At 42.3% G+C, this 24041-nt stretch overlaps 1 protein-coding gene across 4 annotated transcripts in view; it reads left to right on the top strand.

Annotated features, from left to right (window-relative positions):
- The window catches only part of GRM8 (glutamate metabotropic receptor 8), a 552158-nt gene that overhangs the window by 481212 nt on the left and 46905 nt on the right, over positions 1-24041 (top strand). For all 4 annotated transcript variants that reach the window (XM_083699119.1, XM_083699120.1, XM_083699117.1 and 1 more), the window contains exon 9: positions 12798-13733. In XM_083699119.1, coding sequence (XP_083555245.1) covers positions 12798-13733 — 936 coding nt within the window. The remainder of the gene's footprint in view (positions 1-12797; positions 13734-24041) is intronic.

The following is a 24041-nucleotide window of genomic DNA, read 5'->3' as shown; positions in this document are numbered from 1 at the left end:
TTTTTTTAAGGGGGAGTAGTTTCACTTTTATTACAGACATAATACCAGTTTATGACTCATGAGCTGGTATTCTGAAATGTTTCTAACTTACAGTGGCACTCAGGAAAAAAGAAAATTGGACCTGAATAAGATTTTCATTTTCAAATTACAACCCAATGTATCACATGTCACCATGTTTTGGGTGGTTGTTGTTTTTTTACCTGTTTTTATTATCATGTCAGTTAATTAGAATTTGTCTTCTAATGTGTCATGCTCAGTGATCCAGCTATTATAGTTTTCTTGGAGCTGCTTCCTGGCCTCGTAGACATGATTTGGTCCAATATCCAGAACAAGCCAGGGACGTTTAGCTAGATTCCAACATAGGCTTTTCAAAGTCTTGTTGCACCATTCAGGCACAGTCTCCTGCCTTCCTTTGTCCTACACCTCATGGTGCCCCCTGAAGAAGGCTGCATCAGCCAGCTTCATGGCAGGGCTCATCCTGTAAGCATTAGTCTCCTTGCTTATCCCATTCTATTTATAACCCCAACCTGATTGCCTTATTTCATCGATCCGCACACTAGAGAGAGGCCATCTAATGCTCATTTTACAATTGAACTGAGGCACAGAGATAGAGTCTAGATTGGGGCATTATATGCAACACCCTGGCTATGTCCAATCTCACATGTACCATAACATTGCATCTTTGTCTTTAAATGATGCCACTCAGCCTTAGAACTTGACCGTCTGTGACGGGAGGCAGGGATTAAATTGAGCAGCAAATACACTTCCAGGCTTTGGAAAATGGTCATTCTTGCTCTGGATAATAGAAAATAGAGGTGTGACCTGGAGCTAAATGTTGCAGTGTGGTGTCTTCACCCCACTCCTGACAATATGTTCCTGCAGAGAACAGCCACTAAGAACAGGCAACTTCCCATCAATCCAGTCTAGGGAAACAGTGCCTCAATCTTAGCTGGATTGAGCTTCAGTATTTTAGCTCTCATCCAGTCCATTACCAAGGCAACGGTCCAGCACATCCTATGCCATACCTGCAAATATAAATGAGAAGTAGAGCTGTGTGTCATCAGCTTATTGCTGGCAGCACACTCCAAAACTCTGGATGACCCCACTCAGCAGTTTCATGTCAGTGTTAAAGAGCATGGGGGATAAAATTGAACCCTGAGGAACCTCACACAGAAGACTCCCGAGAGTCTACCTCTCAGCATGAAGTGATCTGACCATGACAAGGGACTGGTGTCAATACCCCCTACTTTCAGATCACCCTGTTCCTGCTTAGAAAACAAGGTGAAGAGTGTGACCTGTCCCATGACATGTTAGGACAGCCCCATGGTCATCATAGCAGCCATGAAGTCCTAAGCTACCTTCCGCATGGATGTTAAAGTCTCCCAATACCAGCAGTCTGGGAATCCTCAACATTGCCTTCAAAACCAGTCAGCTCAGGCAGGCAGATGGCCAGTAAACTAACACAATCCCTCATCTGTCCCGATTACCCAGTACCAAGAACCCCCACTCAACTGAACAGAGAGCTTGGAGAGAGAGATGGACTCTTTATAGGCTACAGCAATTCCCTACCCCTGATGCTTTTGAGTACACTGGTGGGTGAGACCAACTCCCTATTTCTCACCCACCTAAGTCTCAGTAATATAGACCAGATCAGCCTCCTCATCCACAATCATGGCATTCAACAGCGGCAGACACAGACCTGAGGGCTGATAGGACCACCACAATTCCCCAGGTGGGAATTGTGCCCCAGGCTGGCACATGCCACAGTCACTAACTGCCTGTGCCATATACCTCTTACCAGCTCTGCCCTTCCCACCTCCATACTATAGCTTTCCTTGGCCAAAACCTCATCTCTTCTCATACAATCGTATCTCCCTTAATTAAAAGGAACAAAAAAAAAAAAAAATCAAATTAAAAATACACACAAGCGAAATAGCAATTTAAAACAATTGGGGCAAGGCCATCCCCAGAGAAGATGATGTCGTGCAGTTGGTCCTTGTCCCCCCCCTCCCCCCAAAGCTGCTCTCACAAAAGAGATGGTGCCCTTTAGGGTCATTCCCTTTGGTGCCACCCCTGCCCCCAACAGTCCAAGTCTGGAGAGCGAAACATCAATTCTGCAGCTCAGAATCCTGACACAAACATCAAAGAAATAGAGGAAATACTGATTTATTTATTTTTTTAAAGACACATCTGTAAAGAAATGAGAAAACTTATTGGCTTGGCTCAGTTCTGGTTGGCTTCTTCTCCTGTACTCATTACATTGATTCACTGAGTGATCCATCTGTCTCATTCTTCTGACTGATATTTTGATTCCCTTGATGCATTATTCCCCCCCCCCCCCCGTGGGAAATGGGCCTCAAGAATCGCTTTGGAAAGTCTAAGCATGCCATAGGGTAGGAAGTTAGAGTGCGGAAATGGGCCTCAAGAATCGCTTTGGAAAGTCTAAGCATGCCATAGGGTAGGAAGTTAGAGTGCGCATATTTAGACTGGCCAGAAGGCATACTTTGGCTCCCTAAATAGTCCATCTCCAATTTTGAGTGTTTAGAAAAAGCAGTTTCCCCTTCCTCTCCAAAGCTACAAGGATAAAGAACCCCTCCTTTTAATCTGCTGGTGTGTTTTCATCACACTGGGCAGGTGAAAATTGAGGTCTCTGGAACCTCTGTTGAAGTCCCCCGAGAAGGATCCTGATTAGAAAAACAACATGCCATGAAGAAAACAAATAGAAAAGGGTAATGCAGGGTAATGTAGTGTTTTGTTTTGTTTTTTTAAAAAAAGAATGTTTGTTTATTTCTTTTCATTTAAAAGAATGCGCCCAGCCTGGACTCTAAGTGCATTAATGGCAATTAAAATGTACAACTGCTAAGCAATTAATTGAGCCAAATGGAAATTAATTCCTAGGTGCCATGCAAAACCCAAGCACTTAATCTCTACCTGAAAGCTAATAGGCAGCTGGTGTAGATTATGGTTCAGTAGCCTGATGTGCTCCCTCTTCCAAATTCATCCCTCGCAGTGCTCAGCTACAGTTTAATAGCATAGCGCTGGATCACAGTCCTGCGCACTGCTGCTGTTTGGGAGGCAAAGAGCTTTGCAACCACATATTTATTCATCTCTGGCTCTACTTCTCAATTTCTCCTTCCGTTCTGTGCTTGCTGTTATCTCCAACTGTTGCCCTAGATCAAACCCCTTTCTTATTGTGAGCACAAGATAAACAGTAAAGCTTTACTTAATCCCAGAGACAGCCGGTCCTAGAGTCTAAAGAAGTGGAGAGGATAAGGATGTTTCTAATCAGTGCTGGCAAGACAGAATCTCACCAGTGTGCATTTACTTCCCAAATACAAAATGTGCATGCTTTACACAGGGTGCAAAAAGCACAGGCATGTCTTAATTTGGTGCGCTTCCCCCAAAAGACTCATTAGAGAGCGAGGGCTTCATATTTTTGCAGTTGTCATTGGCAAGTATTTTGAAACATCAGAATTGGCTTCATATAATACCAGGGCAAGCAGGCTAAATTTAAGCAGGTTTGTATCTGGTGTTTAGTGCTTGGCAAGGAGACCACCTGAACACCCTTTAGGGGGAATTGGAAAATCCGTCTGTTTCTGGTGTGCTCCACTTCTCTTTGTTTTTACCCTTAACTCCATTTCGTTTCTGGTATTCATCTGCAATTAAAAACAAAAACAAAAAAACCTTCCAAAATATTTGAATTTGTACTTGATTTCAAAATACACATTTGAATGACTATTTGCATACACTTGAAACTGCCAATAACTGTGTTGCAACATTCAAAGAAGTGTGAAATCCACTTGACAGCTTAATTCCAAGAGTTGCAGATAAAGTCATTTCATGTAAGGATTCTCAAAGATGAAATTCCTGAAGCATCCCAACCTGCTGGGACCAAGCTGGAATCTTTCCCACTTGGCAAATTGGCTCTGCCATTTGGTTTTCGCCTACCTCGTAGCAAGCATCACAACTTTTTGAGGTTAGACATTGGGTAAGCCTTTGTTTAAGGGACGCGAGGGCGCTGTGGGTTAAACCACAGAGCCTAGGGCTTGCTGATCAGAAGGTCGAATCCCCATGACGGGGTGAGCTCCCGTTGCTCGGTCCCTGCTCCTGCCAACCTAGCAGTTTGAAAGCACGTCAAAGTGCAAGTAGATAAATAGGTACCGCTCTGGCGGGAAGGTAAACGGTGTTTCTGTGCGCTGCTCTGGTATGCCAGCAGTGGCTTAGTCATGCTGGCCACATGACCCGGAAGCTGTAGGCCGGCTCCCTCGGCCAATAAAGCAAGATAAGCCACAACGCCAGAGTCGTGTGCAACTGGACCTAACTGTCAGGGGTCCCTTTACCTTTAAGGCTTTGTTTGAATGAAGGGGAAGTTGTAACCACCTCCTGCCCCTCCATCATTATGGGTATCCTGTTGAAAGGATCCGGGGGTGTGGATTTGGTCTAATGCCCGGACATGGGCTAGGGCCATGTAACAATCCCAATGGGGACTCCTTGGGGTGCACCTACTTGATGTAAGTCTTAGGGGGCCCCTATTGGTGGTTTACCCTTAGCTGGACTCACAGCAGACGGGTGGGAGTTGAGATATAGTCAGGCTTCACCCAACGCCTAAGCCAAACCGCTCACATTTGTAACCAATAAAATTGTGGCCTATCTGAACCCATAAACCAAAATCTACTTGTTTGTGTGTGTGTTTTATCCACTAGGGAACCGTAGGTCATGGGGCCTTGGCACACAATTCCTGCAGCCAAGCTTGTGCTAAAAAATACTGCTCTGCTTTCCTTTGGACCACATCAGTGAGTCTGAGAGGGGGGTCTTGTTGTCTGAGCAGCCCAGGATCTACACACACACTACCCCAGTTTGCATTCCGGGGAGCTCACTTTGGTGCTGCTAAGACAGTAGCTTGCCTTCACCCCTGAGGCACATCTCAAGTCAGATACATGCCAACAGCTGTGATTCCTCATGTAATATTTTTGTAATTAAGTAAACATTTTCATTTTGTATGCTGCCTTGAGCCTGGTTTAATTATGGAAAGGTAGCATACAAATAAGTGATGATGATGATGATGATGATGATGATGAATCTTTCCTTTGCTCATATCAAAAGGCCATACAGGAAGCAGAACACTTGAAGTATTGTCTCTTTGCCTTTACTCAAAACAAAACACACAACCAACAAGCAACCCCAATGTCAAATCAATTGAGAGGCTACAGATTAGTGTGGTGAAGTATATTCTACATGGGCATCAATGGAGCATATTTCTCTTCCGCTTGATGGATCTGTTGAAAAATAGATGAATTCACCAAGAGACACCTAACTAAAACAAAACACTCTGTTATGCATTCCCTCTGGTAACATGTAGCATAGGTGATGAATGGATATGCTAAGCGAATCCACACATAATTTTCGTTCTGCACTGAAATCTCGGCTGTGTCATTGCCAAACTGTATTGCTTTTTCTTAAAAAAACAAACAAAAGACATAACTGAGAAGATTTTCCCCCTGCAAAGTTTGGCTTTTGAATGTCTTCTTTTTGTTTAAGGTTACAACAAAGTTCTTTATCTTAATCGTTTTAGATGCAAATCATTGGTACTATGTCAGTTTTGTTTCATATACATAGATAATGATGATGTCCAATTTATTTATAGATAGAAGCAGATATATAATTTCCTCCAGAAGGAGGGAAAAGCTACTTACATTTCTTATTTAATTATACTTTAAGATGATATATTACCTAATATTAAGTCCCAAGTAAAGTTACATCCCAAATAGAAGTAATGAAAAAATAAGCATGGAAGATTATGGATTATGCTCCAAGAGTTTAGCAATGGCAACTTGGAATATGAAGGAACTGAACTGTCATTTTTTAAAGAAAAAGTTCAAAAAATAAGATTAAAAGAAGAAAGTAAAAAATAAGATACACAACATATTTTTTCAGAAGTTTATAATGTTTTTCTAGTGGAGTGGAGAATTGCGAGGACAGGCGGAGTCCCCAGATCCCGAGTGGTCCCCCCCCCCCGTCATCTGGAATAACGACTCAAGACAACATCCTATGGGATTAAATTGGCCACAACTTTATTAAATTTCAAATGTGGGTAGACCTTGGCTCAGGCATTGGGCGTTATCCCTCCCCAGTCCCCAGCCGGGGACCTAGGGAGCATTAGGGTTATCCAGTGTGTGTGTGGGGGGGGATGGGCTGGCTCTGGAGAACATATGTTCAAGCAGAGATAGCTGCCCCCATTATGCTGCCGCCGCAGGGGAGAGCAATGACGACCTTTCAGCGTACGGAAACCCCTTCAGAAACCCCTTTACCGGGGAACCCTGGTATCACCACTGTAAAGAGGAAATAGACTAAAGGATTCCGCCCAAGGCCTGATACTGCCAAAGTTGTGACGTTTTGCTACAGGAAAGGTGAAACCTGCCAATGCAGGGAAATTCCTTTCCGGCCCTTTAACAGCGACCTTAACGTAGCAACCCCGCATACCTGTGAAGAAAAGTTAACCTGCAAAACCTTTGAAGAAAAGTTAACCTGCAAAATAAGACATTAACTGAGGGTGGGTAGGGTGGGAGAAGCTCTGGAGCCAAGTGAGAATTCCCAGGTAAGATCCTCCCTCTATTGTGTGGGCAGGTAATCCCTCCCCTACCTGGCCTGATCTCCTTGGCAACGCTTCCCCCAGGTGGGATTGGACAACTGACTGGGGTAGGTGGAGACCTCCAGGTATCCCACCTGAGGGAAGGCAAAGCCAAGCCTATGCTGATGGAGCCGCTCCAGATCCAGGGGCTGCGCGCGTCCACGCAAAGGTCGCCCCCCATTTTATGCGGGGAGCGGTCATTGTAGAACAATTATTAGTTATGATTCTTTACAGCAATTTCATGTGAAATCTTGATCAAAGCTTCTAGTAATAATTGACTCCCAGTTTGATAATCGTTTACGAGATGACCTCAACTTTTGCTCATCCAGGAGACATTAGAACACTCCTTGAGCATCTTTCCCCCCCAAATTCCAAATATAGACATTTTCTATATTGTTGGTTTTTGTGGGAAGCTTCTGGATAACAGCATCATTTACATTTATATTTGATTTACCAATGGAGCGTTATTTACTCCACGTGTAGATCCAAAAATAATACCATGGGGTGTTATATTCAGACAGATGAACTATTGGAAATCCCAGCACATCACAACCATTTTTCAGCCAGCAGGCATACATTAGGTGGAGGGACTGAGGCCATTCTTAGGAACCTTGGCAAATGCAGTAATGAAACTGACTGTCAATCCAGATTCTTGACAGCTTTTATTTCTGGGTCTGTTTGCATTCTGATAGATTGGTTGCCCTTGACTTGTTTCCTTGACTTGTTTCCTATCTACAGTTCGTTTTAAATATTTGTAATTTTAGCATGCACCTACAGGCTGCCTGAGATGTTAAAGCTGAAACCAATTATCTTTTTCTTTTTTTAAAAAAAGATTCATAATGGGTTACATTTGCTTTAGCATAGGCGATTCACACCTAATTTCTGAAATCATCTGGGTACAATGCACATCAAACCTCACAATAAATATTTACTTCAGATGCATGCAGTCCATGATTGCCTCATTTTGGGAATGGACCTGATGCCAGAATAGAGCAGACACATTCTCTGCTGAGGGGATCTTGAAGCAGGCCATATAAAACTTTTGGCTAATAGCAGCAATAATAACACCAGACATGTAGCTCTTGGTCAGAACCTACAGCATGGTCTAGAGGCCAGGACCTCTGGAGTTCAGCAAGTTCAGCAAGACCGTCCAAATCTCTCTATTTTCCAGTGACAGTCCCAAATTTACAGAAGCTGCTCTGGTTTCTGACTTGATCCCAGAATGTCCCGCTTTTCCTTAGGATGTCCCTATTTTCATTGGAGACATGTTGGAGGGTATGGAGTTATGTGACCCCTCAGCCAAGGAGATACGTAACAATACAACCTGTAGAAGACATCTGAAGGCAGCCCTGTATAGGGAAGCTTTTAAATATTTTATTATGTTTTTATGTATGTTGGAAGCCTCCCAGAGTGAATGGGCAGGGTATAAATACGATGGTGGTGATTATGACGATGATGGAATAGGACATCCTTATTTTCATTGGAGGAATGTTGGAGGGCATGTTATCTGTGTCTGAATGGCAGACCGCCTAGTAAACCAGGACCAGCTCTGTACCAACTGGCAGATGCTGGCATGTGGGGAAGGCAGCACTCTGGCTTTCCCCTCTGCTGGAGTCCAGAGGGTTGTGTGCTCACCAAACTAGCAAATCATGTAGTGGAGGATGCTGGCCTGTTATCAGTGCCAGAGTAAGATCCAGATTCCAGTCTGGTCAGCTTATGCATGTGAAACTTGAGCAATGCTGCTATCTGGCACTTTGTATTTGGTAGCAAGTTGTCTTGGGCCAGTCAGTCCTGCCTGGAACCCTGTGTTGCCTGCATGAATTCTGTGGAAGGAATGACCAGATACAGATGTAGTAAATAGGTGCTTCCACTTATGTAACCCATTTCATCAACCACCCAAAGGAAGTGAAAACAGCCTGGTACTTCAGATGTTCATCATAGCAGAATCTTACCCAAAAAGATTTTTTAAGGTGAATGCATCTAATGTTTATTGGATGGATTTCCCCCCTAAATTGATTCTGAATTCTGAATTCATTGTTATTCACGTTTTATGCTGTATTTTATACTGTATCTTATACTGTATTTTGTTGCATCAATTAAGTGTTTTAAATTTGTTGATAGCTGCCCTGAGCCCGGTTTTTTGAATTATTATTATTATTATTATTATTATTATTATTATTATTATTATTTACAACTAACTGGCTAGCTTATATGTAGGGTTATTGTTTGTGCACTGGATGTTGTCAACCACACTGCTAATCAATTTAATGGTTGTACAAGAGCCCAGAAGGTGAATGTGCTTATTAACCTCTATGCACAACATGCTGAGCCCATGCCCCTCATCTTAATTCAGTTTTCGCAACATGAATGATTAGTGTTGTCATTAAAGATCAAATGGTACACTCAGTTCAGAAGGCCTGTCCTGGTCCACTCATTCTTCTTATTAAGTGGCATGGGTGCCTATGTTTTTAATGTTTAGCTTATGACATGTCAGGGGTATGAATTAGAGCAAATTATGAATCATAGCTAATACTTAGGTGGTGATTATGCCTTTTCAAACTGCGAGAAAACCACACGCCAGCAAACTTGCCCTCATTTCACTTCTAAAAACAAAGAAATATAGAGGTGTTCCTTTATTGTTCAGTTTTGGTCACTAAAGTGATCATAATTAAAGATAACAAAAAAAGGAGAAAGGTATCATTTAGAGGGAACAGTGTTTAGCTTGTTTGCATGCAAGCCTGTGCAAAACCTTGGATTATCCAAATAAACTTCTGAAATAAATTAAATTGAGGGGTTCGGCACAATCCAGCCAAAGTTATTTACACTCAAATACTTATTCAGTGGGACCCAGCTTAGTTCTCATTTCCATTTAGGAGCTGCACACTTCTTTTTGCTCTCGGAAGAAAGGTGAGGGGTTTCTGTCAACGTGACTTCAAGATGGCTGGGAATGCCTTTCTACACAGTGGTAGACTTCCCATGTTTGCTGGAGCTAAAAATGGAACCCCCTCACCATCATCAACCATAGTCAATGGCAGTTTCATTCGTTGGCACTTCTTCTACCTGTAGTTTTTTTCCTATGAACAAATCTGTACATTGATGCTTCCAAGTTTTGCAGTTATTCATGAGGGTTTAGTAAAGAGGAAGTCTGAGAAGGAGGAAATGCTGTTAGCTTAAATGGTAGCACTTCTTTTCAAGGTTGTTTGCATTTCTAATTTAAGGGTTGCATTTCAATTGCCTGATGATCATTTTGTCTTATAGAATTTTGTGTGCAGTTGAAAGTAAGCACCATTAAGTTCAATGGCGCTAACTTCCAGGTAACTATTCATAGGACTGTAGTTGCAACAGGTTGAATTGCAACACGCCAAACCACTACAGCATCCTTTTGCCAGCTCACTATTCCGTGACTGCCAGCTGATAAATTCAGCCTCAGGTTATGAATTGTTTCTTCATGGTATGTGTGTAGGACCTCCTGCACTTCAATTTTTACCAGTACACCACTGGACAATGCAAAAACAAGGAACAAAAACACAAGTCCTTGCATCCCTGCATCTCCTCTCCTTCTTACTTGTGTACAGAAACTGTTCAGCCTTATCTGCTCAGTTCTCAAATGTAAAAAAGAAACCCCGAGCCAGCCTTTTCAACAAACCCATTACATAAAAAATGGTAAAATCCTTTTATGCTTTGGTTGAAAGTTGGCAAAAGAAAGCATGCAAGTCCTAGGAGCCTCTGACTTCATAAAGTCACACAAATTGAATGTGAGCATGAAAAATTACTGTTCACGCAGCCTTTACCAAATACAGTCATTGGTATTAAATATCTCCTATTTTTATTCACGCATTTTTGATGTTCCTAACACCACATTTTAGTCTTTAATCTTTCTGTGACATAACAGCCTAGGGCTGTTGAAACCCTTTATTTCCAGAAATTAGAAGCAATCTTGTTCACCCAGAATGTTTCCCAGCGCTTGTACCAGTAGGGTGTCATAATATGAATTATGCGTTACATAGTTTATTTGTCAGAGGCACTGGAATGAAAACTATTATATGAATCATTACTACTGACCTTCTCGAGATGGGGATTTATAGCCTCTGCTGCCCCCGGAATCTGTAACCTGTGGGACATTTCAAAGTGTATTTAACAACTGCAAACATTCTGAGAGGCATCCTTTACTTTAAGTGCAATGACAATAGTTGGATGAAATTCTGTGAAATACTGCCTAGTAGAAGATTAAAGGAATACCACAGCCCTCTCATTCAACCCAACAATAGAATTGCCCAGGATCCAGTGTTTCTTACTTCCCTTTAGAATAACCATTTTCAAATGGTCTATCCTTTGTTTGCAATTAGCTTTCTGAGATGGTACTATGGCACATTACAAATGATTCTGGAATAGGTTATAGGGCAGGGATGGGGAACTTGCAACCCTCCAGATGTTTTGTTTTATTTATAATGTCTTAAACTTATAAGCTTCCCTTCCTCCCAAAAGAGCCCAGGTGGAAAACAGAGAAGTGACATATTTAAAACAACAACAAAAATAAAATAAAGACATTTCTAAACATTTTTAAACAAATCTAACCCAACTCACATCCCCATGTAAAACTATCACATACTCTCACAGCTAACCATCTCAAGGCTCCCAGTGACTGTATCTTTCAGGCAGGATTTTTAAAAAAATAATTTGTCCAGAAAGGTAAGAATGAGAGAAAGAGTCAAAGGAGGACATTCCACAAATGGGGATCTGTCACTACAATGGCCCTGTCTCAGGTTAGCACCAGCAGCAGTGTCAGGAGCTTGGCCCTACATTCGAGTAGGACCCTGGCAGAGACACATGCCCGACTGGCATGTTCTCTCCCTCCTGGTCAATCATTCGGGAGCTTCAAAAGCTTTCTTCAGCCCAAACATCACAGCGACCGATGCCAACCGACACCGGCACACTTAGGGATCTGCAGAGTTTGCGCATCATGCATAACAGACCTCAGCAACTCAGCAATTTTGGCTAACCTACTTTATTTACATATAAAAACACATGGAGCACTGCAACATGGCTCCCTCTCTCTCTCTTGCATCAGGCAGCAAAGAGAAAAAGAACAAAGGACAATAGTCCCACTTCACAGAACACAGTAACACAAAACATCCTGTCTTCGTCACTTCCCACTCTGTGGAGTCAAAACGTATACCGTCATGTGATGGACAACGATCCCATGACTGTAATCATGGAGCAGGAATTCTAACAAGCAGAACCACGAATTGAATATCCCCTCCAGGCATAGGGCCCAATATGGTGGATATTAGACTCCAGCAGCCATCATCCCTTACCATTGGCGATTCTGGCTAGGGCTGATGAAAACTAGAACACGTTTTATCCTACCCTTGCAGCAGATGTGCACCTATATTGTATATATTCTAAATGTTGTTGTTAAGCTGGCATGGGAAGGATTTGCCTTGAAAGGGCAGCGTAAAGGTACTTTTAAATGAACAGATGAACTCTTTACAAGCCTAAAAAGACTGATACACTGGATAGCAAGGGATAATGCTATAGGTAGTGAAACAGGAAGGACTGCAACAGGAGTTGCAGTAGTGGGATTGACAGAGCCTGAAATAAAGGTGAAAAGTGCTGCTATGTCTCTCTTTTTTTTGAAAAAAGCTCTATTGCTTCGTGGTTTTACTTCTAAAATCAAGATAGACCCATTAATTCCATAATAGTTTTTGCTCTTTGCAGGTCAGTGCACCAAGATTTTTTACTCACTCCTTATAGTGTAATGCAAAAATTAGTTCCATACCCACCTGCCATTATTTCCTAATTAAATGTTTGAGAACTCTATTTGCACGTGATTGGCTCATAAATTCCTTTTTATAGGGTGTCTTGCTTCAAAACTAGCCTGGAGTCGATAAATCGTTCTACAAATGTCAATTTGGTCAGCAGTAAAGAGGTAAATAGAAACTAATGGCACTCATCAAGCCCGTGGCACAAATGATTTATTGGGCACAATCATTTAGCAGTTTCATAAAGTCAATATGAGAGAAAAACGGGTTTCTTATCAAGGTAAACTGCATTTGTACTGTCAGCTCAAAGGTGATTTATGACAAACCTGTGACCAGGATTAGGATATTATGAATGGGAGAAAATGAAAGGCTCATTAATTTCCCCCCTTTAATATATATAACCACAGGTAGAAGACATGCAGTGGGATAACAGAGAGAGAACTCATCCCACATCGGTCTGTAGTTTGCCCTGCAAACCGGGAGAAAGGAAGAAAATGGTCAAGGGAGTGCCTTGCTGTTGGCATTGTGAACGCTGCGAAGGTTACCATTACCAAGTGGACGAGGTCACATGCGAAATGTGTGCATTCGATAAGAGGCCAAATGCGAACCGCACCGACTGCCAGCCGATCCCCATCATCAAACTGGAATGGCATTCCCCATGGGCTATTGTGCCTGTCTTCATAGCAATCTTTGGGATCATCGCAACCACCTTTGTCATCGTGACGTTTGTTCGCCACAACGACACGCCAATCGTCCGGGCCTCGGGTCGCGAACTCAGCTACGTCCTCTTGACTGGGATTTTCCTCTGTTACTCCATCACTTTTTTAATGATTGCGAGTCCAGACACTGCCATCTGCTCTTTGCGGCGGATCTTCCTCGGGCTGGGCATGTGCTTCAGTTACGCAGCTTTGCTCACCAAAACAAACCGAATCCATCGAATATTTGAGCAAGGGAAAAAATCGGTCACTGCTCCAAAGTTCATCAGCCCGGCTTCGCAGCTGGTGATCACCTTCAGCCTCATCTCCATGCAGCTTCTTGGAGTCTTCATCTGGTTTGGTGTCGATCCTCCACATATCATCGTGGACTATGGAGAGCAGAGGACTCTGGATCCTGAAAATGCTCGTGGGGTTCTCAAATGTGACATCTCTGATCTATCTCTCATTTGTTCCCTTGGATACAGTATTCTGTTAATGGTAACATGCACTGTTTATGCCATCAAAACAAGAGGCGTTCCAGAGACTTTCAATGAAGCGAAACCAATTGGATTTACTATGTACACCACCTGTATCATTTGGTTAGCTTTTATTCCAATCTTTTTTGGAACTGCACAGTCAGCGGAAAAGGTGAGTGGCAGTGACCTGTCTTTATTCATCTTCTTCTTGTTGTTCAGTTGCACGTTTATGTCAACTCATAGATGTCCTGTGCTGACGATTGAAGCTACTTCAGCAGAGTAAACACTGACTGGTATATTTTTAGAGAAGGAAAATGCTTTAAGAACAACTTTGTGTAATTTGGTCATTAAAAAGGTGTTGTTGTTGTTAATATCACCAAATTATCTTTCTTCTTTGCAGCACTTTGGTGGATGGAGCACCTAGGTATTTCTAAGTTTGGGGAAATAATTCGTTAGAATTAAATAATCTACTTTTAAAAATGGATGATTAAAAGGTGGTTTTAAAAAGACTGGAAATTATCCACATTCTGAATATTTATATGAAGTTGTTGAAATGAAAGAGCTTGGCGCAGCATGTTCAGAACCTGGTCCTTTCTTGCAATAGTAGAAATAGAATTTTCTTCCCGATGCAGATTCCCTAAAAAACCCACTTTCACGTATATTGCATAAAATATACTGTCTAAAAAAATAGTGTATGTGTGTATTATGTTGGCCCACTTAAATTTGGCTTATGCAGATGTCTTAAAAATGAAATCATCAGAATTACAACCATCTATGTTTCTCCCAGCATATGGTACTCAGAGGCATAGCTTCTTTAAACATGAAGTCTCAATTTAGCAATGATGGCGGAAATCCACTGATAGGTCTATTCTGCATGAAATTGCCAAGCTCTTAAAAAAAAGAAGTTCTAAATCAGTGACACCTCTACTTCTTATGGTAATGAATTCAATTATGCATTGTGTGAAGATATTTTATTCTTGCTTGGTCTGAACCTAAATCCACTCCGCTTCACTGGATGACCCCAAGTCCCTACAGTTTGTGCGTGAGAGAATAATTTCTCTTTGTAACTGTTTGACTCAGATTGGCATGTCTTTTGTTCAGCAAGTTTATCAAGAGCATGCTCTAGGCTTTTCCTGATTCTTTCAGTTTTAGCAGTGAGCAATCAACAATGTTGTCTCCTAGTACAGCTTAGGTTGATCTTGACAGAAACTTCACTTTTGAAAATGTATTCTGGGCACTGTTGGTTGTTTCTCAAGTGGTGAGAAATTTGTTTCTCAAATGGTGTGTTTCAAACTCGGAAAGAGGGAGACAGGAAGAGTGTGATATCATAACAATGAATCAATGTTTCATGGTGATTCTTTAAAGGTTTCAAACAATTTCCATTCACAAAAAGGAATGAAAATACTGGGAATGAAATAAGAAGCATTTTGACAACGGTCATTGCCAGCAAAGGGGGGAAAAAATTGTGGTCTCAGAACGTTGAGCCTAGTTTGTAGGTTAGGTTCCCAGCTCTTGAGCGTATTTAGCTCATGTAGGTGATCTGATGCAAATTCATAGGTTAGGTTCCCAGTGCTTGAGTGTATTTACGGTAGCTTAGCTCAAGCAAAGTGATGTAACTTTGGAGGAGTGAATTTGTTGCCTGTGTGTTAGCAGAGATTTCTGGTTTCAGTGCAAACTCTTACTAATCTGCTGGCAGGACTGAACAACAGTCCTTAGTGTTCAATAGAAGCAGAGGCAACTTCTTCCATAACTCTAGTAGACACGGATTCCATGTGGGAAATAATGTGCAACTCTGAGTAATTTTTGTGCATGTTATTGGAGAGCATTTTTACTGCCTCCCTTATGGCTATATTCCAGAAAAAATCACATGGGCACCACAGTGCCATTTCACATGACTTATGGGGCCAGGGATGGCAATGCTCCTTGTCTACAACTTTCACAGACACAGAAGCAGTGGCCAGTTGGTCTGGAGCCACTGTGGTAGCTTACCATCAAGTAGATTGCTGTTGCTTACTGGGAAGGAGTGGGTGAGGAAGTGGAGAGGTTAGCACAGTGCAAACATAGTGGCAGGAGTGCTGGATTGGTTCTGCTGGTGCCTTTGCACCTCAACTCTTCCACTCTCCTTCCTGGAAATCGATAGCAATCCAACCACCGAGGTGCCAGCTTTTCCCCACCCGGCAAGCTGCTTCTGTGACTGAGAGCAAAATCCTGTGAAAGGTGTGAATCATTTGGAAAATCATCTTGCAGTAGTTGCGTGGCAAGTCCCCCCCCCCCCATGGAAATAATGACAAAATTATTAAGGTTAATGGGCTAAATAAGGCCACAACTTTATTGGTTACAGGTGATGAGCGATATTGGCTTAGGCATTGGAGGGAGATCCCTGGCCGCATCCTCCCTTTATAGGGCAGGTCACACCCCCTGAACCAGCCGATTGGCCAGCCAGGGGGTGACACAGCTGTGAATCCCCCCAATCATGCAGCGGCTGGGCTCCACCCACCGCACGCTTGGTGGGCCATGAAGCCTGCAACCCCACCTCCTCCGTAGGGCAGAAGTGGCTTTAAAATAATATTTTGGTTAATATTTTTGGGCTGCAGAGGGGAGGCGAGAAAGGAGAAAACCAATTGTATGAGCAGGTGCCTGTTTGTGCTATGTTGGATCTCATTTTAGCGAAGTATTATAGCATAAAACCCACTTCATCAGTATGATGCATAATCCTAAATTAGCACATGTACACATGGGTATAAGGAAGGGAATGTAAAAGTGGAGGTTATAACTTATAAAGAAGTTCAGTTCTATTCAGTCTATACATTTTGGCTGCTAATTGCACATAACCTTGCCCCTTTACCAAGACTGTAAAAAAGAGCAGTGATAAAGACAAGGTGACTCACCTCTTGCCAACTGCAGCAAATCTAGAGAAGTTATTTCACTGTAGAAGTGAAGCTGATGAGAGGTTGTTTATTTGCACCTTTTGCATGCAGTACTCCGAGTTAAGCTTCCTCTGTACATCCAACCACATTTAATTCTTTGCCAGACAGAAATTAAATGGAATATAAATTGACATGAGGAGGAGCTAGGATACTTGTCCACACTAGAGCAGAACAACAATAAATCAAATCTGACAGCAACCCTAGCCTGGCTCCAGCTATAACTGCCATTTCTTGTCTTGCTCAATTGACAACAAACATTTGCAGATGTAATCGCGAGAGGCGGAGTTGAGCAGCGTTCTGTTATTGTCTCACTCTATTACTTTTCATCCAACGGAGGTATGTAAAATAGGCAACATGCTGAATGCTTCCATTCCAGATGTTAACAGAGACGTTAAGATAACCTGTGGGATCCTACCTGCATCTGATATTGGAGAAGGTGTCTAGTCAGTTAAATCAAAAGCAATACAACTCGACAATCGATAAAGGATTATCCACACTAGCGGGTTTTCATGCCATCTACTGCTGATATTCCCATGTTTCTGCTGAAGGTCATTGATTGGTTTCTGAGGACCATTCTCAGCATTCCCCAAGACGTAGCTGATGAGGACAAAAGGGAGAGGCTTTTCAGTTGTGGTCTGAAGTAGGGGAAAAAATGAGGTGTGTGTCATCTAACACCATCCTTTCCCACCTTTAAGGAGGCTTTTAAAATCACTTTATTGCACCCAGTTTTGTTTTTTTAATTAGACCCTCTGGTTCAAAGGCAAGGGAGCTTTTTCAATCAGAGGGATATATTCCCTTCTAGGGGCCACTTGAAAGTTGTGTACAGGCACCAAAGGAAAAAGTGGACAGAACAGTAAATATAAGCTTCACCTTTCTACAGTAGTCTCACTCATTTGTTCTGCCTCAATGAAGGATAAACCTAAGATGAAGCTACACCCTAAGAGTGAACATGATCTAGCCAAGTGAAGCGCTATTTAAGGACTGTTGATGTCACGGAGAAGGAGCTAAGTTTAGCATTCCTATAGAAATCCATGAGACTTCAAATATTACTTATTGTTTTCTTTATTACATTTATATCCCCTTTTCTTCCAATGAGCTCAAGGTGGCATACAGGGTTCTACTACTCTCTGTTTTATCCTCAGAACAACCTTGTGGGGTGGGTCAGACTGGGAGAGTGTGGACTGGCTCAATGTCACCCTTTGGGCTCCATGACTGACTGGGTATTTGATCCCTGATCTCAAGTCCTAGTCCAGCACACCAATTACTATATTATGCTGCCTTGATTATCCCCCTGGGTTGGGATAAAGCCTTACAACTGAATGGAGCACCCCAAATGCAGTGCTGTCCCCAGACTTTTTGCCACCTGAAACAGCCCAAAAGGCATCCTGCTTTCAAGGGTGAACCTCTTGAAAAGTCTTGCCGCAGCATTCAGATACAAATTGCATCTATTTACACACAGACACTTGTCACTTGGCAGTCTTGCATGCCATCCCTCTTCCAAGTCATACTTTTTTCTGTTAGGAAAGAACCCCCAAAATAGGTATCAAAAAATGAATTAAAGAAGCTGGTACTGATAAATTATGCAGCAGGTAGATAAGACACTTTGCTTGTTCTTTTCTTATAAACCATCCTACAGTGGATTTGAGCACAGCAGGCAGCAATTCTGGTCTGGCATAAATCCCTCCAAGGAAAGAAGCAATCATCAGCATGTTATTTTCTTCACTGCTGCAGATGGGTAAAGCTTCTGTACCTTTGTACCTCTTAAAAGATGCTAAGTGGGCCATGCTTGCCCAGTTTGCCATGAAACTAAGATATGTGACCTTCCACTGCATGAAGATGATGTGTTCTTATATGTGAAGTGAAAGGCTATTATTTTTTAATAAAGAACTGAACCCTAAAGGTAGTCATGTACGAGGGTCATTCGTTAAAGATTTCCCCTGACCAACTTCTGGTTATCGTAGGAGGATGAAATTGCACATGTATAATTATACATCTCTCCATAGGTAATGTGGTAATTTGTAGCTTTGAACTCCTAACAGTTTCTCTGTTACGGGTGCTAACGTGGAGTAACGTCTGATAATGGAACCAGTTGAATGCAGAGCAGTCATCAGGTTCCTGTACTTGAAAGGGCACACACCACGGGAGATGTTCAATGAGATGAAAGGGACTTATGAGGAGAATACCCCATCATATGATGTAGTCAAGTACTGGCATCATCAGTTCAAGTGTGGCTCCCATTCCTCGGTGACCACAGTCCTCCATTGATGAAGAAACCATCTGGCAAGTGGAGGCCGCCATTCTGGAGGATCACCGCATAACCATTTGCCAAGATCAGTGTGGGCTCTGTAGAAAAAATCATCCATGACCATTTGCACATGAGAAAGGTGTCCAGACAGTGGGTTCTCTGGCTGCTGATGCCTTTCCAGAAGCAGGAACAAGTCACATGCTCATGGGCTTGTTTGGCCATGTGTCACAAAAATCATGATGACTTCTTTTCCAGATTAATTACTCAGGACAAAACATGGGTCCATCATTATGACCAAGAGACTAAATCCCAGTTCAGAAAATGGAAGCACTCTCTCTCACCACCTCCAGAGTAGTCACGTGTCCAACCATCAGTGGGCTGGTCTTTTGGGACTAGCGCTGAGTAGTGATGATGGATTTCCTGGCAATGGGTACCACAGTTACCGGGACATATTACGCTTCACTGCTGCAGAAATTGTGGAAGGCCATCAAAGCCGAGAGGCGTGGTATGCTGACCAATGGTGTCTGTCTCCTGCAGGATAACACCCTGGTTATTCTGTTGCTCAGAAGGAAGCATGGTCCTGTGGCTATGAAATCCTTCCTCACACCCCTTATTCTCCCAACCTCTCACCATCAGACTTCCGCCTCTTTCCAACCATGAAGATATTTTTGAAGGGCAAGCTTTTTCCAGACAATGAAACGCTGATTTCTGAGGTCAAGTCGTGGCTTCAGACGCAACCTGCTGACTTCTACAGACAAGGTCTCCACAACTGCATAAAGCAATGGAAGAAGTGTTTGACTCTTGCTGGTAGCTATGTGGAGAAGAACTAATAACTGTGTCCAGTTTAGTTTGTCTCAGTCCATGGAAAGTATGTCAGGGGAAATCTTTAATGTATCTTAGGCACAGCAGAGGAATCCTGGCTGTTAAGATTAGGACAGATACAGGGAGGAGTGCATTCAGACTGTAAGTCCACAGATGACTTTCAAAGCAGATGTGTTCATGCATATATTTCCCTCACAGCAGGAGCCCCGAGTGCATTTATTTCCATTTGATCCGGAAAATTTTTGCTAGCAGAGGTTAAAATCTAATGGAAACATCTACTGTGCAAGTTCCAGGGAAGCAAACAGGAGTTAAACAAGTGTATTGTTGACAAAAGGCGATTTTGGTCAAACATCCAATTCATTTCTAGGCTGCCTTTTCATTTACACATGTTGTGATTATTGTGTGCCTGGAGATTTTTCTGCCATCCAGCTTTCTGGAACCACCCACAAAAAAACAGGATTAAATGTCATCTAGTAAGGGAATCCAGATACTTTCAAAGCACCATGCCCCCTTCCCCACCCCAAATCCTCCTGAGGCCAGGCCAGTTTCTCTTTGTGTTGCTTTTAAGGGACTGTTGTCATTGCCAAACCTATATTGTTCAAGGACAGGGCCGGGTAACTTCCATCTTGGAGACTGAATGTGGCCTTCAAAGCCTTTCTGTCTGGCCTTCAGCTTCTCCCAAGGACACACCCCTTCCTAAGGCCTCACCACTCACCAGCCTGGATAGCTCAGTTGGTTAGAGCATGGTGGTGATAACGCCAAGGTTGCAGAAAATAATAATAATAATAATAATAATAATAATAATAATAATAATAATAATAATAATTTATTATTTATACCCCGCCCATCTGGCTGAGTTTCCCCAGCCACTCTATGCGGCTCCCAATCAAGTGTTAAACACAGTACAGAGTCACATATTAAAAAATTCCCTGAGCAGGGCTGCCTTAAGATGTCTTCTGAATATCAGGTAGTTGTTTATCTCTTTGACATCTGCTGGAAGGGCGTTCCACAGGGCAGGCGCCACTACCGAGAATCAGTCTCTGTATGGGACAGCTGCATATTCCTGCACTGCAAGGGATTAAACTAGATGATCCCTTCCTATGGTCCCTTCCAACTCTCCAATCCTATTAAACTCTGTGAGACTTTCTCTGCTGTCTCCTCAAGTACTTTGTCAGGGCTGCAATGTTTCCTTAATAATAATAATAATAATAATAATAATAATAATAATAATAATTTATTATTTATACCCCGCCCATCTGGCTGGGCCTCCCCAGCCACTCTGGGCGGCTTCCATAAAAACCAAAAATACAGTAAAATATCACACGTTAAAAACTTCCCTGAACAGGGCTGCCTTAAGATGTTTTCTGAATGTCAGGTAGTTGGTTATCGCTTTGACATCTGCTGGAAGGGCGTTCCACAGGGCGGGCGCCACTACCGAGAAGGCCCTCTGCCTGGTTCCCTGTAGCTTTGCTTCTCACAATGAGGGAACCACCAGAAGGCCCTCGGCGCTGGACCTCAGCGTCCGGGAAGAATGATGGGGGTGGAGACGCTCCTTCAGGTATACTGGACCGAGGCCGTTTAGGGCTTTAAAGGTCAGCACCAACACTTTGAATTGTGCTCGGAAACATACTGGGAGCCAATGTAGGTCTTTCAAGACCGGTGTTATGTGGTCTCGGCGGCCGCTCCCAGTCACCAGTCTAGCTGCCGCATTCTGGATTAGTTGTTGTTTCCGAGTCACCTTCAAAGCCCCACCATGATAGTGCCTCTTGTGTGCTTGAAGGATTGATAGATTTATGCACGTGTAGGGTGCATAGCTGTCAATTTTTCCTATTCTGAATAGGAATCCTATTCAGAATAAGGGAATTTCCCTTTAAAAAAGGGAAACGTTGACAGCTATGGTAGGGTGTGTATATAAATGTCTCACTTACACAGGCCAAGAATGGACCCTCCTGTACAAAGGCACATCCATTGCTCCTATTTTTTGTCTCTTGCTTTGCCCACCTCGTGTATGTGGACCCCAAAAGGTTGTCTGTAAAGGATTGCAGTCCTTGGTCTTCAGAAAGCTCCTTACCTTTGGTTTAGGGCATGTATATGTGTGCTGCTTTATCTGGGTTAACATTCAGACTTTGGCTTAAATGTGCAAGCAGTCACTACTTTTTCAATTATGTGGTCTGTCACAAGAAGTACAGGCATCTCTCCCGTCCCCCCATTTATATGTGTTCAATTCACACGTGACAATGCATTCACAGCCCTGGAAACCTGGAATTGGGGGGAAAGACCTGACAAGAGCTCAAAGGGTAGATGTCACGACACTAAGGGCCCAAGATATAGACACACATTTTTTTATTTGGCTGGAGATTTTTTGGGTTGATCTTTCGAGCAATGTTATCTGTCACCAACATAAGGATCAACCACCAGTGCTCCGAGTTTTCACAATTCAAGCAGCCAGTGTCTTCCTAAAAGTGTAATGTCTCCTGAACCTTTGGAGATAAGACAGGTTATATCATTTTTTCCACATTCAACAGATAAGATACTCTGCAACTCCGGCTGGAGTGATGTAGATTTACGTCAAATCTGAGGGGTTATATTTTTTTTGCAGCATATTAAGAATTTCACTTTTTTAAAAAAGAAGGAAAACAACCCCTAAATCAAAATGCTAATTCAATGATTTTGCAATTCAGATTTTCTTTGAGCTGTCTGCTATAAATAAAAATCTGTTCGCACACAGCTTTGTGGCTCTCACCACAAGAGTTCAAACATGTGTCCAGTTAATTGTTCTTTTAAATGAGCAAAATTTAGTAAGTCATGCTCATGTATATACAACTGGTTAGCTATGCTCTGGCAAGGCTATTTTTAGGTTGGAATGTTTTCATTAACAACAAAAACATACAGGCAACAAAAAAACAACAAAACAACAAAACAAGCAACAACTACAACACCCTAAAACTGAAATACATAATTCTGTTATGATACAACTAAGTAAACCAAACACATTATTTATGTAATACATTTAAAGGTATTTAAATTCATATCTCTTCTCCAAAAAGAAACCTTACTTTCCCATCCAAATAAGCCATGCATTGTCTTCCATTTCTTAACCAGATGTATTTGGTATGCTTAAGAATTTCTGTCATGTGATAAGGCACATTTTGGTCTCCAGTTCCATGCAGTGCTAGCCAATATGAACAATGGTCAAGGACTATGGAAGCTGCAGTTCAACAGCATCTGGAAAACAACACTTTACCCCAGTGGCGTAGCGTGGTTTGCCAATGCCTAGGGCTGCACGGAGTGGCTGGGTCGGAGGGAGAGAAACTGATGGAGTGTGCATGTGCATTCCACTGCCTAATGACATCTCTGTCACCCAGGAGAAATCAGCCGCAGAGATAAGGAAAAAAGAGCCATTCCATTGTCTGGATAGGTCACTTCCTGGTTCAAATGGAGAAGCTGTTTTTAATGGACTGCAGCTGAAGGTTCTTTCTCCCTGCAGACTATCTCAGCTTCAGCCTCATCTCTGGTGTTTTGGCTTCTTCTTCAGCTTGGACCACTGCCTTTTGCCACAAGTTTCTCCCAACTCTCAGCCTCACTCAGACTTTGGGCAGCTTCCTTTGGTTGTTCCTATTGTCACCTCCAGATTCTAATCAAGCCTGCCTTTAGCCTCTTCTGAATATCTTCCTCAGCCCCTTGATGATAATCTCTTTTCAACATCTTCTCACGTTCTCCTACACTCTTGTAATATTTTGGATTGTGTCTCTTTAGCAGGACTCTCTAAACAATCACAAGGTTCTGTTTAAAGACTTCACATCTCTTTGGACCATAACAGAAGACCAATAGGTTTAAACAGAACGTTCACCAAAGGATCTATCACAACTTGACTTGTTGAAGTCTAGCAACCCATATAAAGGCTACTGCTGGCTATCATAACAGTACATTTTATGAGACACATGGTCACTTCTGTGTGAACTGTATCAGCCTAGCTACTTCTTGGGAGACTGCCAACTGAAAAAACCCCATACATTGTATCTTCCAGGCTTTGTATCCACATGCAAGTCTTTCCATCTCATTTAATTAGCTAGTTACAAACCATTGTTTTTACAACAGAACAACATTCTTACATATAAATTTCTTCTTACAATGTTACTGTTCCTTCACATTCACACTGTAATTTAGATGTCTCGCTGGAGCAGGGAGCGAATCATGTGGAATTGTTCCTTGCCTCATCTAATAAAGAACGTACTTTCAGAAATATAATTATGTATCTGCACTCCCATAAAGAAATATCTTTTTGGGAGACTGAACTGCCAATATTTAATGCTATTTAGTTTTATGTACGTTGCTTGTTTTCTAAGGTACCTGACAAAAGCATACCATAATTTATAATGATTCTTCTTAGCAAGGCTATTTGAGTTCTCCGCGTTGATATAAAACTTCTAAAGGAAAATGTTATATGATGTTAACACACCATAAAATATGCTAAAAGGAATTTATA

This window comes from Podarcis gaigeae (genome assembly GCF_964106915.1).
Source record: "Podarcis gaigeae genome assembly, chromosome: 10".
Classification (NCBI taxonomy): Eukaryota; Metazoa; Chordata; class Lepidosauria; order Squamata; family Lacertidae; genus Podarcis; species Podarcis gaigeae.
The sequence above is the reverse complement of the archived record's forward strand: the minus strand, read 5'-3'. Positions and strand labels throughout refer to the sequence as shown.